General features: G+C 41.3%; 2 protein-coding genes across 14 annotated transcripts in view; both read left to right on the top strand.

Moving 5' to 3' along the window:
- Window positions 1-17,278, top strand: part of LOC142857719 (pro-neuregulin-1, membrane-bound isoform) — a 195,813-nt gene that overhangs the window by 69,246 nt on the left and 109,289 nt on the right. For 4 of the 13 annotated variants that reach the window (XM_075986486.1, XM_075986485.1, XM_075986493.1 and 1 more), the window contains exon 1: window positions 15,701-16,460. The exons of 7 other annotated variants lie outside the window; for them this stretch is intronic. In XM_075986486.1, the coding sequence (XP_075842601.1) occupies window positions 15,794-16,460 (667 nt within the window). In that variant the 5' untranslated portion in view covers window positions 15,701-15,793. Of the gene's footprint in view, window positions 1-14,940; window positions 16,461-17,278 lie in introns of those variants that run through there. 2 more of the 13 variants (XM_075986495.1, XM_075986484.1) reach the window with 2 other exon arrangements.
- Window positions 15,277-15,462, top strand: LOC142857721 (uncharacterized). The gene has a single exon (XM_075986498.1). The coding sequence runs from the start codon at window positions 15,277-15,279 to the stop codon at window positions 15,460-15,462; it is 186 nt and encodes a 61-aa protein (XP_075842613.1).

Below are 17,278 nucleotides of genomic sequence, written 5' to 3'. Positions count from 1 at the left end.
CTTCTGAAGTTCACTTCTCCAAGGCTCAGAAACGTCAGTGAGTCTGGACTTTCTTCAATTTAGCTGTGAAAAGATAATCCGCACAAAGTGCCCATGGATATGTCTTAGGAAGGATAAATATGAGGCAGGGAGAATTCCCTTCTGTGTGTATGGGACCATGTGTGCAGGCTAGATGAAACTCTGTGAGAGACATGGGGATTCATGGGTAGACAGGAGGCTTTCTAGAACCTTCCAAGTAATTCAGCTTCAGGTAAAAACAACTGAGATTGAAGAATATCCTATTTAGTAGAAAAAAATAAACATGAAGCCCACGACCCCCTGTGTGGATAAACAGATGGTATCAAAAAATTGCCTGCTTATTCTTTCAAAGCTGACAAACTGTGAGTTGGCTGTGAGCTTCGGTATAAAACTTGTGTGGAGAAATGTTCCTGTAGAAGCCTCAGGTAGAGAGCGTCTCTGTGGAGACCTGGTTGGTGCTGTGATTGCCCCCTCCATGAGTAGTACCAGTGCTGACCTACTTCAGCATATTCTATTAAAATGATGCTTCCAAACCAGGGGTGAGGTGGGGGCGTTGTCTCATCATACCATAAAAGGAAGAGGCTTCCGTTCTTTTGCTGTTGTCCTAGGATATTCAGACGAACACCTCCCAACTCTCAACCATTCTCTCCTGGTCCTATAGCTCTTGTTTTAATTGGTTATTACCTACCGTGGTGCTCACATCAGTCCCTCCCCAACACCAGGATGTAAGTCCCTGAAGAAGAATGATGAGTATATTCTGTGGTTTTGTTCTCATAACACTTTTGCCATGTCAGTTCCCAGAAAGTATTACATGGATACAGAATACCAACAGTGAGTTAATCGGTCACTTTTCTGTTCACCATTGCTTTCAAATCACTCCTCTATATAATGGAAGGAAAGCTATCTTAATCTTAATTTATGGATAGAGCTCCATTGGTATCTTAAAATCAGGATTTTTGAACTATAACATTGGCTTCCTTATAATGTTTTTTGAACATTTGTGTTATTTCCAGAAATATTGTTACTCTGTTTACTTATCATTTAAAATACTTGGAATTTTTATGTCTTGAGATTTTTGGTTTTTGAGGCTTCACATTGTTTTCATAGTGACTTTTAAGACTGTCTTCCTGTAAGGTTTTCACTAATTTGAGCATGCCTTAGCTGGTCGCTGTTCCTCTCTGTGGTGCTGAAAAATAAACTTGGTTGGGAGTGAGGGAATTGCCGCAATTACGACAGCAAAGTTGTTTTCTTTTGTTCTCACTAAAGTACGTAATAACAAACCAGCAAAGACATCTTTTACTAAGTGTCTAGTACTTTCATCTGGCAGCAGATATGACTAGTCTTGTAATTCAAATGAGGAGGAGAGAAACAGGCCTAACAATACAATATTTGGCAAATCTGTATAACAAGCAGGGACAGGAGCAGTGCTCAGTCCTAGCCTTTCTGTGCTGGTTTTACCTGCATAGAATAAAGGTAGAAGATGGGTGAGAGTCCCCCAGATAGCTTTTCCTGTGTGTTCAAAGGCCACGTAGCACTGCAACTGCTTTTTAAAATGGCCTTCCTGAACCCCTCCATGAGATGAATGACTTGAACCAAATTAGTTTTATGAATCAACATTCCTAAGTAAAGTCTAGGAATGCATAGATGCATTTATTATCATATTTTATGCATATTATGGATATTATTATATGCATAAGAAATTATACATATTTCTTAGATGTATTGAGAATTGTAGGCACCAATTTCCATCTGTTGGGTAGTTTAGAAGGAATACCTTGAATCTCTCCCCACTTCCCATGTCTACACACTTGGGTGGAGGTTAATTGTTGAGCATGTTGTCACAGGTAAAATGTGCTTGCTATAACTCCAATGGACAAGTCTTTTAGAAGAAAGAATACACCTAAAATGGATTATACAGCCTCATTTATGACACCTTTGTTTGGTTTTTTTGTTTTTTGAGATAGAGTTTCTCTGTAGTTTTCAAGCCTGTCCTGGAACTAGCTCTTGTAGACCAGGCTGGCCTCAAACTCACCGAGATCCACCTGCCTCTGCCTCCCAAATGCTGGGATTAAAGGCGTGCGCCACCACTGCCCACCACTACACCTTTGTTTTGCAGGATGCACAATGCAACAATGACTTTATGTTTCATTTTAAAGGCCGCCAGAGGGTTATTGTGATTGTTTGTCGAGGTTGAGGTTCTGGGAGACCTCTCCTTTATACATTAGCATGTGGCAGCCTTGCTCAAAATTACTCGAAAAAGAAGAGAATCTCCATAGTAAGTTTTCATTTTTTTTATCGTGTTTAAATTGACTTAGTTTGCTAGTTTTTATAGTTTTTTTTCCTTTCTCTCTCTCTCAGCTAGATAGAATTTTAACCTGTGGTCGTGTTAACAGTTTGTTGTATTGTGGTGTAAATTCACAGTGACTGACAGTGATTAAGCAGGAAATAAAATCTGAATGGCTGAATCTCAAAATCTACTTAAAGTCTTGACAGGTATCTGTCTATAGCAATATATATATCAGTTTGAACATGTGCAGAAGAAGAACCTGTAGCTGGGTTTCCTTTTCTTGTAATCCAAGAGGAAAATGGGAGTTTTCGTTTGATCTCCAACACTATAGTGTAGATGTCTAAACATAGTGGTCCAGACACAGTAACTAATTATGCTTGACTTTGGGCATCATGTATGTCTCAGTGCCAGTTATAATTCCTAGGGTGTCTAAAGATAATGTCATAACATTTAGAAAAGAAATGTCCGACTATATTTAAGGACAAGGAAGATAAAACAGGAGAATTAATTGGTGTTGCAGCTTCTCTTTGCGCAGTGACTGCAAGGCTTGGTGATCTCCCGAATTGTGTCTCAGCAGTGAACTCAGGCCTCCCTCCAGCCCTAAGGTTCTTCCTTTTTAGCGTTTCTTATTACTTAGCTATTTTATTTGGCAGCGATCCCTTGTAGCTCATCTTCTAATGCACTGGCAGGATTCCTATTGCCAATAGCTTCAAGCCTAGCACTGCTAGGGTAAGCTGCATAGGCGAACTTCCTAGCCTCCGCCTCTTTATAAATAGTACAGCTGCTTTCCTGTAACTACATGAACCGGCAGACTTGAGTCGGCCTTTCTTTGTTAGTCGGGGTAGTAGGGCTGGGAGACAAGCAGGAGTGGAAACAGTTGTAGGCGGTTATTATCACTGATAAGTGCCCGACTTCCATGATCTACCCGTTCATCGCAGCCTTGGTGCTAAAGGAGTGCTTTTGTTTGTCATGGCCATAAGCAGGATATGTGAAAAGGATGTCTGCCGACTAAATGAATGGCTAGCTCCACAAGGGCAGCCTGAAAATGTTAGTCTAGGACCCTATCACAACTGAATGGCCATAACTGCACCCACCTGGCTTTGAAGTTTGAACACTCTCCTTTACAAAACAAAACCCAGAAAACTTTCCTTTAGTTTGTGAGGAAGATACTACATTTGAGGGTAGCCTTGAACTTGAAATGGTCCTCCTGCTTCAGTCTCTGACATTCTGGGAATTACAGACAGGAGCCCACCATACCTGGTTCAGAATGTCTATGAAATTAGTATGTTGCCTTAACAAGTGAAGAGATGGGACTGATTGGACTTCAGAAGTATATATCGGCACCACCGTTCTTTAAGTCTTTAATTCACCAAATAAAGTATAATAATGCTTTATTTTATTTAAATCTACCCACCACAATCATCTTTTTCTCTTTTCTCCTTTGCAATAATATTTTAGTTTTTGATATCATAATATAACCACATCATTTCTTCATCCCCTTTCTTCCCTCAAAAACCTCCCATGGACCCCTGCCTTGTTCTTTTACAGCATCAGTCCTGAAAATAGATGCATACAAGAAACATTATATAGACAGAACAAGTTATATTTTTGTTTCTAAGAACACACATGTAATTATCGGGTTTTCAAATAATCAAGCTGTTACGGTATTGCTACCATGACCAGGTCTGTTTTGGTGGCTGTTTTGCTGGATGGTTACTGGAAATGGAAACAGATGGATTACGTTGCTCTGTCTGTAATCGTCCAGCTCCATGCACAGCCTTTTGTTGAGCCACGATCCTGTCGGGGATGGAATCTTTGCGTTCTTCTTCTATCACTAGTCAAAACAAAACATTATCGGAAGAAAACATTTTCCTCCCGGGCTCTTAAGTGAAGGGAATTCTCAGATGTTCAAACATGCATATACAATAAACAGTGTTTCCTGACAAGCTCATTAAAACAACAAAAATGAAATAAAGAAAAAAAAAACGTTGTCAGTTACACAAAGGAGAATCCACCGTAAGGCACCCAAGTCTCATAGTCACTTCCAACTTGCCAGTGAGCCAGGCTAAGATTTAGAAAGCCCTGGCTTTCATTAGGATGGAATCACCCTGAGAAATAGTTTGTTTTTTTTTTTCTTTCACCTTCTCTTAGTCTTGAATGAAGCCTGATTCTAGTGGGCACTGGTTGAGATAATCATTGAGTGAATGAAATAAGTGAATGAATGAATGAATATTTTCTAAAAGTAGTGAGGACAACATTAACATAGAAAATATCTGAGAAAATGTCAAAGAATGCCATTAAGAAAATTACGGAAAAATCTGTTTCCCCCCACAGGCATTAATGAAAGACCAAACCCCTTTTCAGTTTAATCTGAGAAATTTTTAACAGTAGATTTGTCCAGTGTACCCTGATTCAATTTTGTTGGGGAAAATTGAGAGATTTAATATTTCTGCCAAGTTCTCAGTTTATGGCTCATCTGGTTGATTTTCGAAAAAGCGTGTGAGGGCCACACACTGTTTAGTGTGGAATTATTTTGGTTCATGAACTTACTGGCAAAATTTAAATGGGTTACTTTCATCATCATCAAAATAAGCCACATAAAACAATTAATCAAATGTCTAGTGGTGGAAATGAAGCCCTTATGCTTGGAATGGGCACCGCAGCACAGAGAAGTTCTTCTGATCAGGGTAGCAGTTACATATATTTGAGCATGTGCATTCTTAGCATCGAGTTTGTTCTCGCGCCCTCCCACCCATTCTTAAGTCATTTATAAATCTAACTTAAAATTTGACCATCACACTCAACAACACCAAACATTTTGTTTAATTAATGGTTTTTTTCTGAAAGCATTCTTGCATTGGTTCATTTTGTATGGCATAAAGTATTTGTTCAGTAGGGAAACAGGTCTCTGAAGGAGCCGTAGGCTGCTAGTTGTGTGGTCTTTGTGTTTTCTCAAAGCCTTGTTCCCATCTGTGAAGTGGGAATGCTAACACTTACCCTACAGGCCAACAGAAATAGTTTCAAGGATTGGTGTATATGTTCTCCTTAAAATAATATCTGGCCTACTTGTTTCCAGTTGGCTTCCTCTTCTGCCCTCTAAGGTGAGTCTTGCCGGACTTGAATTATGCTGCCTCTCTCCTTTTCACATAGGAGGAAAAGAGTTCAATTAATATAATAAATATTCTTTTTTATTTATTATTATTATTTTATTAAGCTCTACATTTTTCTCTGTTCCCTTCCCTACCTCTCCTCTACCCTTCAACCCTCTCCCAAGGTCCCTATGCTACCAATTTACTCAGGAGATCTTGTCTTTTAACTTTCTATAGCTGTAACTACACAGCCCAGCACTAGCCTGCCATATAACCAGTCACTTGCTAAACATTCTGAGCATACACATTTAGCTCAGTGCTTTGGAAATGATAACTATTTTTATTGCATGTAATGTATGACCTTAAAAGTTGAAATTTGCTTTTAGAAATCAGGTTATCCTGAGGTTTCTCAGTTTTTTTTTTCTCCCTGCTGACTTACAAAAAGAAATTCATTTGATGTGCTGAGCTTCCAATTTCTTAATTAGTTGCTGAATGTTGGCTAAATTACAGAAATGCCATTTCAGACTGAGTTGGAAAACTCAAGCACCTAGCCCTGATTTTTTGGCATTTCTGTCCTCATTCAGTGAATTCATTTGTTTTTCTCTAGCTATTGGTTATTGTAAAAATCTGCTGTTCCCTGGAGGATGCCTACTTTCTTCCCATGCGATGACAACAGTTGTCTTGTGCTCTTAAAAACAGCTCTGCTGTGTGTTCTTTTGTTTCACTAAATATCTAGAAACCTTGGAAACCTGGTTGGTTAGTAACATTTTCCTCTGTCTCTTCTCAGTGGTCAGTGTTTGGATGAATAACAGCAGGTTAATTCTTATGGACTCTCATGGTTCTCAACTCCAGGTTTTACCTTTGTATCTTTGATGGAAATAAAGAAGGGTAGGGTCCAGTTGTACACAGAGATCATTTAGATGCCTTTAGTACCAGACGGTACATATACACAGATGCTTAGAAAGCTACGGATGAGACGCAAGTGAGCTAAGTCTAGGAACTTAAGCTGCATTGAGGAGATTAACCTGGAGACAGGTAGGTGACTAGTCTAGCCTCCTCCACTGAATTCATCACAGAAGAGCTGCCAGAAGGTTTTGAGAAATACTTTGAAAGATTGATTTCTCACTTTAGAAGCCCATCTAGGCATGTTTTGAACTATTTAATTTCAGTTCTTCCTTTCTTTTGGGAGGTATATGGAGACAGAAAAGAAGCCCATGTCTGGGGCTCTTTGCTCTGTGGTGCTACATTTAAAAAAAAATCCTTTTTCTGCTAGCTTAAGTTGCCATGAATGCTGTCAGTGATCTGGTTTAGTTGACTAGATGCTTTAGAGGGGCCTTACAACATCATACATATTTAATAATGTACACCATACCTACAAGCACAGCTGGGCAGCCATCACAGCTGGAGAGAGGGACCTGTCGTCTGTAGTGTTTGTTGACCAACTGGCTGTTAGAAAAGGCATGTTTGACATGGAACGATCTAAGCAATTCCACTTCGCAGGAGCAGGCCATCTTTCCCATCCTGTTCCACCAGTAGTGTGATGTTAATGGTTTCCCCAATCACCAGGTGTTTGAGTTCCTTGCTAGTTCAAATGCTGGATTTTGGAAGTCCCTTCTCAATAAATATTTAGTACTGGGGTGAAGTTCTTGAAAACGCTCTTAATAGTACTGCAATTAATGGTTTGCCATCTACTTCGTTGCCACTAGAAAATTGCCCCAGTCATGTGAATCTTTTATTTTTGATATAGTTTTAAAATCAGAGAAGGGGAAGGTGGTGGAGGTATAATTGGGGGTTGGATGGAGGAAAAAAGGTGGCTTGTTGTAACTTGCTTTATGTGGAGTTGGTAGAATATTGTGTGTTTAGTTTTAGTAATCAAAGTGCTGGATTTTCTGTTACATAGTTGTGGGCAAAAGCCGCCATGAGGATAATGTTTCTAAGGGTCCCAGTATTTCATTACTGCTATTTGACTGAATTAGTCATTAATCCAATTATTTGGATTTTATCACTAACATTTCCTATATTTGCCTTAGGAAATGTACACTCACTGATTATATTTTCCAAATGATATCCATAGGACATTTTTTTAATCCCAACAACCCCAGCGTGCATAGTATGTACATCTTATCACATTCTTAGGAAGACTATGTATATATGGAAACTGTGGGCTACATCAGAAAAGAGAATATATTTTCTCCAGTACACTGCCATAAGTGGGATTTTTCTGGCCATCATATTTCAGAACAAGTCAGTCATCAGATATGTCTTTTTCCTGCCCTTCTGTCTCCTTGCCTACGCAGTCTGGCCATTCTCCAAGTTAAAAGAAGATGGATAATTCTGCGTAGATCTAGTGCGATTTTGGCCTACTGTGTGGCAATGGCTCTGAGGTGACAATCTTTTTCCCTGAAGTCACATTCCTTTGGAGGACATCTCCTCCCACAGGACAGTGAGTTGTAAGGTTTCCATCAGTTAGTGATTTCCTATCTCCAGCCTGTCCTCAGGGAGAGTTCTTGGGTTCTAGAGCCAATTCTTTCTGGACCCCACCATTTATAAAGTACTGTTGATAGCCGGGGTCTAAACAGGAACTCCAGTCTCTGAATTTCTGAAAAAGGAAGTTGTGCCTCTATGGTGTCATGTGGACATCCCATAGTAATTCTTGATGCAGAGACAATTTTTGTGGTGGGTCTAACAGATTTCCCTTAAAAAGTGGCATTGAATTGTTGTGCTGCCGTGGTAGCATTTGTTAGGCTTAGACCTAGAAGCTGACTCTGAGATTAATCCCCATGGGACTGTAGGTAGGCAATGTTTATGCCTAAGAACTTAGTTTTCTTGCACAAAATCAAATCAAATCAAATGGATGAGCAAGCTCCGACTCCCATCAGTAAAACGTTTAAATCTAATTAGGATTTAGATGACAGAGACGCTTTGTGACAAATCTCCGTCTTTCCACCACTTCTGAAACAAAAAAAGAAATCATTCTTAAACAGGCCTGACTCTACAATCTTATATTATGCACAAGAGAAGAAGGCCTTGCGGTCAAATCATAAGGTGTTTTATCTCATGACTTTCAAATTCATACTTCCTAAAATAAGAAAAAATTGAAAGAACAAAGGGAAAATTTTGACCCCCTTGGACTGAGGAGCCGCAACAGAGGGCGAAGCTGGCATTTCCTTTTAAATGGATATTTCGGCTTCTATGCCCATCACAGTGCTCTGACCTTCTGAGAGCAGCGCGCCAGTTGGGTGACTCACTCAGAATGCAGAATCAGTTCTGGAAACTGCATGTGTATTTCAGTTCCCCGCCCCGTTGATGCGCCTTTGCCTTCTCTTTTGGATCAGCAACAAAAAGAGGGAACCATGGAGACTTTAATTCAACTGTAAGGGATAGGATAGTTTTTTTGTGTCCCGGGTCTTTTATCTTTAGAAATATGGATCATTTAAAATGGCAAAGCACCAGATAATTTCCTCCCAGTGATCCTTTATAGAAGAAAAGCAACATATATATTAGAAGTTTTATTACTTTTTTATTAAAATAAAACAACAGTTCTAGGTATAAATAACACGATGACCCTTTAAAATTAAATACTGGAGAAGCTGAAAGTGTGATAAGTTTTTCACTGAGTGGAAAGTCACATTTAAGAAATTTAAGCATGGGGCTGGAGAGATGGCTCAGTGGTTAAGAGCATTGCCTGCTCTTCCAAAGGTCCTGAGTTCAATTCCCAGCAACCACATGGTGACTCACAACCATCTGTAAAGAGGTCTAGCACCCTCTTCTGGCCTTCAGGCATACAGACAGAATATTGTATACATAATAAATAAATATTTAAAAAAAGAAATTTAAGCATTATGGAGTGGATGGACTCAATTGCAATTATATTTTGTAGTCATTACTTCCACTGAGATCCAAAACATGTTCATTATAATGTCAAAAGAAAATGACATAAGATGTAAAAAATAAGATGCATATTAAAGAAATTATCTGTAGAAAAAGATAATTATTCATGTTTCAATCATGTATTTATATGTATGTATCACTGTACTACATAAATATGTACAATTATGCTTCATTTAAAATAGCAAAATTGAAAAGTTTCCAACCTCTGGAAATGGATTTGTATTTAACTCCACACTGCACTTACGGGAATGTAACATCAGCATTGTAATAGTAAAATAAACTAAACCAAAAGAACTCTCCACACGGCCTCACATTCCACGCTGCCTTCTTGAATTGCATATGAAGGACAAATACGCTCAAGTATAGTTGGTCATCGTGGTTTCAAACTGAGCACAGAGACATAAAGGCAATCGATATGAATATATGGCCTCTCACAGAAATAGTTTTAAAAAACTGAGTAAAATTTACTTCTCCAAGATCATTCCAGTGGGTAGGACAGAGCAAAGCATGGTGTCTTGATTTCTCCTCCAAGTGGGCATAGCATCTGTGTCCCAGAGAGGAAATGGCTTTCTCCTGGCCCTCATCTGTCTTGTGAGTGATCAGGAAACAGCATGCGGGGTTGGTTTGCTTCATCAAGGATCTTTTCACTGGGGAAAGAATTCCTGGAAAAAGAACTAAATATACATTTGTCCTGTTCTTCCTTTAACTTTAATAGGAACTATGATGTCTGGCAATCACTAAGACAGGCTCAGATCACCTAAGACGTATTTTGGGACAATTTATGAGGAAATGTGTGATCTGGACATGAAAGACCAGAAAAAAAAATGGAAGGGAACATGTGGACCAGTTTAGACAGAGAGATATTAAATGCTTGTCAGTTTATTTGAGGAAATAAAATCTATGGAATTCAATCTGAAATAGAAATGAAGATGAAACAGAATAGAGATGTCAGTGGATCACAGCTCTCCTTTTATGCAGTGATTGATCAATTTTTCCCTTTGAGGAAATCATCTTATTTAGCCCCGTGTGCGTGATACAATTGAATAATAACACGTGACTGAAAATGTGTCCAAGAAGTGAGAATGTCCAGAAATCTGATTTGAAGCCATTTGAAGTATGATGGCGTGTGCCTATAAACCCTGATCTTGAGAAGTGGGGGCAGGAGGACTTCTGCAGAGTTGGGGTCATACTGGGATAGATGATGAATTCTAGGTGAGTCTATGCTATGCAAGGAGAATATCACAAAGGGAAAACAAGTAAGTAAGAACACACCCCATAATCTGGTGAAGTATGAGAAGGTCCACATAGACTGAGAGATGTTTTAGTCTGACAAACTTTTAGGCGTTTATGTTCTGATAAAGCAGCCAGTCTGTAATGCTTCATTTGGGCCCGTGAGCTTTCTTTTAAACCTAGTGATTTCATATTTCACTAACAAGTAAATGTATGATTTACCCCTTACACATATAATTATCTCAATATGATATTCCTGTCGTCACCATTCTATATTATATAGCACAAAATAAATTTTCTCTCTCCTCTCTTTTTTTTTTAAATTGTAAAATCTAGAAGAAAGGGTAAACTTTTTCAAATGGAAAGCTAAAGAAAATAAATTTGGGTTATATAGTCAAAAACATTTGTCAACCCCTTTCATCCGCTGAAGCTCGACTAATTACTTCTAATAATAAAATAAATGAAATTAATGCAGAAATAAATAGCTTAACTTATGCTGAATTCATAGCAATTCCTAATGTTTGATTCTTTTTTAAATTGTTTTTTGTTTGCTTTTTTTTTTGCTGTGGCAACTGAGCTGGGGTACTGGGGTCACATACAGGCTAGGCAAGCACATTCTTAGTGAGCTGCATCCCCAGTCCTAAGCATTTCCATTGATAACGTAGTGGGATATTTTCTTCATTGATGCTGGCTTAGGAGGAAACTAGAATCTTTAAAAAGTGGGTTTGAAGTGCATGCACGTTTGACTTGGTTCTGCCAGATCCATTCCAGATTTTGTGACTCCTCTTTAACCTGGCTTAGTTTCTAGCACTGCCTTCCTTCCTTGAAGTGGCTGGTGAGTGGTGGCAACAGATTTTTTCTTATCCCTTTCCATTAAGATGTGTTACTACCGCTCTGAGTCTGGCACCATGACTACTTAACAGCTAAGAAAAATGATAATAGCTTGTGCGACTCCCATAACAAAAGTGATCAGTCGTGCTTCCTGTCTCTGGGGATAGACAGCTCTCACCAACAGCTAACTTGCTAGGAGAAACTCAAGCCATGTGGAGAAGCCCCATGCTGGTATGCATTTTGACACCCTATGGTGTTCCCAGCTGATGTCTGGTTTCACGTGTGAGCCATGAGCCACCTTGAATGCTTCAGCCTAGTTGTGCCCTGAGCTGACAGTTGAGGTCAAATAGAGCAGAGAGGCACCCAGCTGAAACCAGTCCACCTGCAGCCTCGGGGTGCTGGTTATAAAGCTGTTTCAAGTAGTTGGTTTCAGAGCAGCAGGTAATTGAAACATCGTCTCCAGAAGAGTCCCGGAACTGAGGCCCTGGAAGAAGGACTAATGCCATTTCAACTATGAAGAGATAATCTTTGAATTGCTATGTCTAATCCTTATAACTAGTCTTTGAAAGTCACATGGCCAAACTTAAGACTTTCATTTTAGAAACTGGGTACATTTAAGCTTTCTTACATTAAAGTTTATTTGATTTATTGGTTGCATATTCTAGTTTCCTTTTTCTCTCATTGAATGGAGACATAAAATATATAATCGGTATTATATTTTTAAAGGAGTATTTCTTTTCATTAGTAAGAGCATGAGTCTGGCTTCAAAATCTCAGTTCTGTCATTTAATAGTCAGTGCCTGGCTCTATTTCCTGAGTTACCTGTTTCTTTAGTTTGAATGTAAATGGACTTTAAAGGGTGAGAGAACCTCAGACATAATCTGTATTATGATCTTGAGAGTTCCTGGCATATAGGAGGAGCTCAATAAGCACAGCTTTTATTGTTATGAAGGAGGTGATAATTACAGGGTTTTAAAAAGCAGTAAGATTTTGTCTCATTTCATGTTTCTGAGAGCACGTGGGAATGGGTGTTCCTGGGTTTCATTAAGCTGGCATTTACAGGGTTAACAATGGTATGCCCTTGAAGCTCTTCCTATAAACACATAGGTTGCATCCTAAGAAAGCTCCAGTCATTGCCCAGTATTTGCTGGCTTCCTCACAGTTTTATTGCTGTGGAGGATTTGATAGGGGATAAAGGCAGCTCCTGGTCCTCAGGGGAGAAGTCATGGAGACTATCTTTTATTCTGTACGTCTGTCCTCCCTTTTCCAATTCCATCCACTTTCTAATTTAATAGGAAAGAAAGCAGTTTTAGAGGAAGCTGGATTTCTGCAAGCTAATCTTAGGAGCAAAGAGCCCAAGTTCACAAAATGTTCACCCATGGAGGAAATGTACATCTGAAAGTCTGAGTTGTGTAATCCAACCCACAGGGTGGTTGTGACAGCCCAGGAGTCTGTCTCTGATGTTTTGTCCTACCCTGTGGGTAACATGATCCTTTTCTTTGTAACTAACAAGAGTTTTTAAGAGCACAACCAGAAAATTGGCCAGCCCCCTTTGCTGTGATTGAGGTTAATACGACAACCAGAGAATGAGCTAGCAGCCTTTTCTGTGACTGTGGTAATTGCCACTGGTGCCAGCCATAGGACACCTTTACAGAGGCTGTAGGTTATGTTTTTGCTGCTCCCCCAACACCTGCCAGGCTTGAAGCTACCTGATCCCTTCCAGTCTTTGAAATTTAAATGACCTTACGTATGGGTAAGCTCCAGTTCAGTACTTGAAGGTGAGGTTTGGAAACACCGAGTATAACTGGACAGGGTAATCCTTGAAGCAACTATCATAAGTATCCAAATACAAATAGTGAATTGATATACTCAATTATGATGTACTTAAAACCCAAGTTGTAAGTGCTTTAGGAATTTCTTGCACTCTAAAATTTCACATCCATCCCTAGAATCTTTCTTAAGAAAACTCTCGTTTCTTTAAAATTGAGTTGATGGGGGCAGAAAAGAACGCTATGAACCATCGCAAAATATTGGCCGCGGGTTGTGCAGAGGTGAACGCACGATGACTCATTTTGCCTGTGAGCTTGTCATAATCCTGGTTTCCATTATGCAAATCGGGTCAGGCTCTTGTTGTTAGTGATAGGACTGAAAACACAGTTTAAGATACTAATATCCTTTGAATCATTCATAATCATTGAGTAATTTCATCTAGAAGGAAATGATAATATTCTTACCTCCTGGCTATTTGAAAAGACTTGTGTGTGTTTCAAAGCAGTAGAGTTGTGCCGTACAAAACAGAGTGTGTTTAGTGCAGATTTTCCTAAGGCTTGAGCATTATCTTCCACTGCCCTGGGACTGCGTGTGATGGTTCTGTAGGATAGATTTAGAGAGACTTTTTAAGACGCCTATTGACACAGGTAAATAGAATGGTTTCTTGGAAACCATTTGGATGTCCAGGCTCACTGAAGTGTGGCTTTAAGGATCAGATGCACAGAACATGCAGTGATATATTACAGAATGTCCCCTGGAGCCCGTGCTTTCTCTGAGTGTCTTCCATTTCATCCAGTCGTCCAAGGACTGTGCCAGAACATAAACAAACAAACAAACAAAAAATCTGCATTGAAGTTGTTTGTAAATTAAAACTACTGCAACCCAGTCCACAAGGCATGCTCTTATAGAAAAATTTTAATACTTGCAGTGCGATTATAGCCGAGGACATGTGGTGTACATTACGGTGTCCAGGGAATTCAAGCCTCCTCTGCAGCGAGGAGACAACATGAAAGTCTAATTTGAAAATGAAGTGGTAGCCCTTACTCGTCTCACAGCCTAGTGTTTTTTCTCTTACGCTGACATTATTCTGGTCTGCTCTGGATGGGATAAGGGAACTGCAAACAGAACAGAGAGCCAGAGAGAGCCAGGCTTTTCCCCTTCCCCCACCCCACCCCCACACCCCACCCTGCCCCAGCAAGCACTCAGCATTTTGCACCGGGGCACTGCAAAGTCTTAAGCCTCACGGAAGGGTGTGAAGGCAGAGCTGTCCATGGTTAGAAAACAGTGTTCTAACTGCTGGTTGGAAATCAGGTAATAAGAGTCCTTAGTGAACAAAACTTATTAGAGGGCTGGCTAGGGAAGGAATGCTGTCTCTCAGCAGCGGGCAGGGAGAAATTGCTGCTGAAAAGCTTACCTCCCTGGGGAGGAGTCAGATAGCAGACTTTGCCAAGCCTCAGGTCTAACCCAGAAGGTTTCACCTCCACCCCCTACCCCCACCCTCACCCCCTCCATCTCAGCATTGTTAGATTGCTAGCATCGATCCATCCCTGGCTTTTTCTGACCCCATAGTAGGTGTAGGAGAGACAGCCAGCAAGATCAAGCAAGGTGGAGTGTAGGGTGGGAAACTGGGGCCAGCTTTAGTAGGGGGAAATGGAAAGAAAAGGGGTGGGGGCCAGGGAGACCCAGTTTGACTGCTGCCGGGCTGCTTCTCTTTGCTCTGATGGCCTTTATTTCTTCTAATTGGATAAAATAGGAAGTCACTGGCAGCCCTGTGTTGCTGGATGTACTGTACTCATTACAGACCAGCCAGCAGTAGAGTGGGGACAGAGAGAGAGAGAGAGAGAGAGAGAGAGAGAGAGAAGAGAGGAGAGAGGAGAGAGAAGTGTGAGAATATATATTTAGGATAAAGAAGGGCGAAAAGAAAGAAGCCATGAAGAAGGAAGACTGCAGAGGAAGAAAGTGACTGAGCGCAAGAAGGACAAAGAGGAGTGGTTGGGGGTGGGGGTGGAGGCAGGGCGGGGATGGGAGTTACCGCCCCTCCTGGCTCCTGCTGCCCTCGCAGCCCCGTGCAATGGTCCTGTTTGCAGTGATGCTCAGAGGGCAGGCACCTGCTGCTCTGTAATGATTCAGCCTCTTTCAGCCACTGCGTTAACACGACAGGATGCTGTTGCTACTGTCGCTGCTGCCTCTCCTGCTGCCGCCGCTGCTGCTGCCGCCGCCGCCTCTGGTCTTGCTTTTGCTTTTACTTCTTCTGCATGACAGTTGTTTTCTTCCTCTAAGCAGACACCAGCTTCAGACGCTTGAGGTGAGAAACATGCCTTTCAGTTTGGGATACTGGTTTACTTAATGAGTCAGGCATCGGCTCACTTCCTATTTCGGTCCCTGGCTTTCTTGACCAACCAGGATGGTTTGGAGAAGCATTTGAAAGAACTGGAAAAGTGTCCCAGAAACAACAAGCTCAAGATATTTTGGTACACTTCTATTTTGTAGTTGCTAGAAGCCCTTTCTTCTTTTTCTCCTTTTCCTTGGTTCCTCCTTGAGCTCTCTTACTTTTGATAATGGCCTTGGACTTGGATGCCTTATCGATTTCCCCCTCCAAGATGCTGTATCATTTGGTTGGGGGGAGCTCTGCATGGTAACGCACTGTGAGACAGGCCAGGCCTTCTGGAGGTGAGCCGATGGAGATTTATTCCCCAGACATGTCTGAGGTAGCTGGCGGGAGGTCCTCCAGCCCCTCCACTCAGCTGAGTGCAGACCCATCTCTTGATGGGCTTCCGGCCTCGGAGCACATGCCAGACACCCACACTGAAGATGGGAGAAGCCCTGGACTGCTGGGCCTGGCAGTGCCCTGCTGTGTGTGCCTGGAAGCTGAGCGCCTGAGAGGGTGCCTCAACTCCGAGAAGATCTGTATTGTCCCCATTCTGGCTTGCCTAGTCAGCCTCTGCCTCTGCATTGCTGGCCTAAAGTGGGTATTTGTGGACAAGATATTTGAATACGACTCTCCTACTCACCTTGACCCTGGGGGGTTAGGCCAGGACCCTGTTATTTCTCTGGATCCAACTGCTGCCTCGGCTGTTTTGGTGTCGTCCGAGGCATACACCTCACCTGTCTCTAGGGCTCTGTCTGAACCTGAGGTTCATGTTACAGTACAAGTTGACAATGTTGCTGAGGCCTCGGAACCCTCAGCAGGACCAACCCGGAAGAACCGTCTGCCTGCTTTGCCTCCCTTACTGTCTACGGTGCCACCCTTCCCTTCTCCAGCTCGGACCCCTGAGGTGAGAACACCCAAGTCAGCCACTCAGCCACAAGCAACAGAAACTAATCTCCAAACTGCTCCTAAACTTTGTAAGTAGAGAGACGATGATGACGATGATGATGATGATGATGATGGTCATGATAGTGGTGTGGTGGTGGGTAACAGAGAGGGTGGGCAGGAGTTTCTGAAGGGCCAGCTATTTCATTTGCTCTTTCATTTTGACTGGGAGGTTTTGTTTGATGAATCATGTGATGGGGTAAGGTGTGTGTGGGGGGACACAACCAAAGACCCCTCGGATGAATCAGTTGTTTTTTTGTTTTGCTTTTTGTTTTCTGTTTTTTTTCTTAACAGCAGCTTTGTGTAGCAAGTTTAAGTCTGAGGTTGTTTGTCAATCAAAAACTGCAAGCATCTTCATTCATGCTTTGTATTTAAGCTAAGTATGGTTTATTTGCAATAGTTTTAGAAGTTAATGCCTGACTGTCCTTCATATTTTAGTAGGCATGAACTTCTGTATGCCAATAGTATTATTTGATGTCCCCCTCCCCCCATAGAGTTCCTTTTGCCCCTCTTCCACTCAGTCTCCCTGTAGCCCCGAGCTGTCTGTCATCTGTCTTCAGCTCTTCCTCCCGACCCCTCCTCACTTCTCTGTACTTTTGAAATTTCATTGTTTGATCCTGATGCGGCAGCAAGTCTTTGGACAACCTGCTCCCTCCCCTGTCCTCAGACCCTTGCTGTGCTGCCCAGGTCATCCTTTCGGGTACTGAGCACTTGGCAGAGGCAGTTTTATTTTGTTCAAGACAGACTGCAATTCTCCACAAAGGGATTTTCCTAAATTAGTCCTGTCTTCTGTAATCAAATATTTAAATAGATTCCTTGCCAGTCATGAAAAACTGCAGGGACCATTCAT

Source organism: Microtus pennsylvanicus, chromosome 9 (genome assembly GCF_037038515.1).
Source record: "Microtus pennsylvanicus isolate mMicPen1 chromosome 9, mMicPen1.hap1, whole genome shotgun sequence".
Classification (NCBI taxonomy): domain Eukaryota; kingdom Metazoa; phylum Chordata; class Mammalia; order Rodentia; family Cricetidae; genus Microtus; species Microtus pennsylvanicus.
The sequence above is the reverse complement of the archived record's forward strand: the minus strand, read 5'-3'. Positions and strand labels throughout refer to the sequence as shown.

Bases quoted from the DNA above. Each gene is read 5' to 3' on its own strand.
- LOC142857721 (XM_075986498.1), top strand. From the start codon at position 15,277: ATGCTGTTGCTACTGTCGCTGCTGCCTCTCCTGCTGCCGCCGCTGCTG.